The sequence below is a fragment of the Cicer arietinum genome, chromosome 2, assembly GCF_000331145.2.
Source record: "Cicer arietinum cultivar CDC Frontier isolate Library 1 chromosome 2, Cicar.CDCFrontier_v2.0, whole genome shotgun sequence".
In the NCBI taxonomy this organism is placed as follows: Eukaryota; Viridiplantae; Streptophyta; class Magnoliopsida; order Fabales; family Fabaceae; genus Cicer; species Cicer arietinum.
This window is the reverse complement of record NC_021161.2, coordinates 9443763-9445255: the sequence shown is the minus strand read 5'-3', so window position 1 is coordinate 9445255 and position 1493 is coordinate 9443763. Positions and strand designations below refer to the sequence as shown.

The 1493-nt window shown below is 30.0% G+C and overlaps 1 protein-coding gene across 1 annotated transcript; it reads left to right on the top strand.

Annotated features, from left to right (window-relative positions):
• On the top strand, positions 1 to 1493 carry LOC101491627 (cytosolic sulfotransferase 13-like). The gene has a single exon (XM_004489993.3). The coding sequence runs from the start codon at positions 54 to 56 to the stop codon at positions 1122 to 1124; it is 1071 nt and encodes a 356-aa protein (XP_004490050.1). The 5' UTR covers positions 1 to 53; the 3' UTR covers positions 1125 to 1493.

Sequence of the window (1493 nt, the reverse complement as noted above, 5' to 3'; positions counted from 1 at the left end):
CCAAGGACACTAAGAAAGCAAGCAAGCATTTGTGTACTTCAAAATTAATTCCTATGGCTTCAAAAGATCTCACACATTTCAAAGAAGAGCAATATTCACAAGATGAGCAAGAAGCAATTAGTGAAGAAGAAAATAAATGTAAGCAACTAATCCTCTCACTTCCTAAAGAGATTGGATCCGGAAATGAATGTTTGTATTTTTATCAAAGTTTTTGGATTCCAAAATCTATAATTCCAACTACAATCTCTTTTCAAAATCATTTTCAAGCTAAAGATAGTGATGTTGTTGTTGCTTCAATGCCAAAATCAGGAACCACTTGGTTGAAAGCACTTGCCTTTGCAATTGTTAATCGTCAAAAATTCTCTTTAGAGAATCATCCATTACTTACATTAAATTCCCATGAACTAGTGCCTCACTTTGAAGTTAATGTTTATGTTGATACCATGTTTCAACTTCCTAACACTAATAGATCAAATATGATTGAACCAAGAATTTTTGCAACTCATGTTCCTTACCCTTCATTGGCTAAGTCGGTTAAGGATTCCAATTGTAGGATAATTTATATTTGTAGAAACCCATTTGACACTTATGTGTCTTATTGGAATTTCATGAAAAAACTTATTCCAAATGATCAAGATTTACCTACATTAACCATAGAGGAAGATTTTGAAAAGTATTGTAAGGGGATATGTTATTATGGTCCATTTTGGGACAATATTTTAGGTTATTTGAAAGAGAGCATTGCTAGACCAAACAAGGTTTTATTTTTGAAATATGAAGAACTTAAAGAAAATGCAAATTTTCATGTCAAAAGAATTGGAGAGTTCTTGGGTTGTCCTTTCACTCAAGAGGAAGAAAGTAATGGCATGATTGAAAACATTGTCAAATTATGTAGCTTTGAAAAGATGAAAGAATTGGAGACAAATAAATTTGGAACTTTTTATTTTTTGGAAAAAAATAAATGTGGAACTATTGAACAAAGAGTTGAAAAAAAACATTTGTTTAGAAAGGCTGAAATTGGTGATTGGGTTAATTCTTTTTCTCCTTCAATGGTAGAAAAATTATCCAAAGTCATGGAAGAAAAGTTAAGTGGTGTTGATCTATCATTCAAAGTATACCCTTAACTACTAGAAAGTGATCAAGTTAATTATTAGTTTATGATTTGAAAAAAATAATAAGTTTCAAATGTGGGACACCAATGTAGTTGTTTCTCTCTCTTTCTATGCTTTTTATAAGAATAAAAAGGAGTTACATGTCTAGTGGACTATATGGCTATTTCAATTATTGTCAAGTTATTGTATGGGAATTCTATGTCATGGGAAGTGTATGGTAGTATTTGTAAAAGTTTAATTAATGTTATCTTATGAATAAATGATTTAAAATCTATGTAATATATATAGGGGAATTGTGTATGTTTTGAAAAGGTGGTAGTAGATATGGTTGCAATTATGGTCATTGTAATTGTGGTTAATATAATTTGTATTGTGATTATT

Excerpts from the sequence above, each read along its gene's own strand:
- LOC101491627 (XM_004489993.3), top strand. The coding sequence starts at position 54 with ATGGCTTCAAAAGATCTCACACATTTCAAAGAAGAGCAATATTCACAA.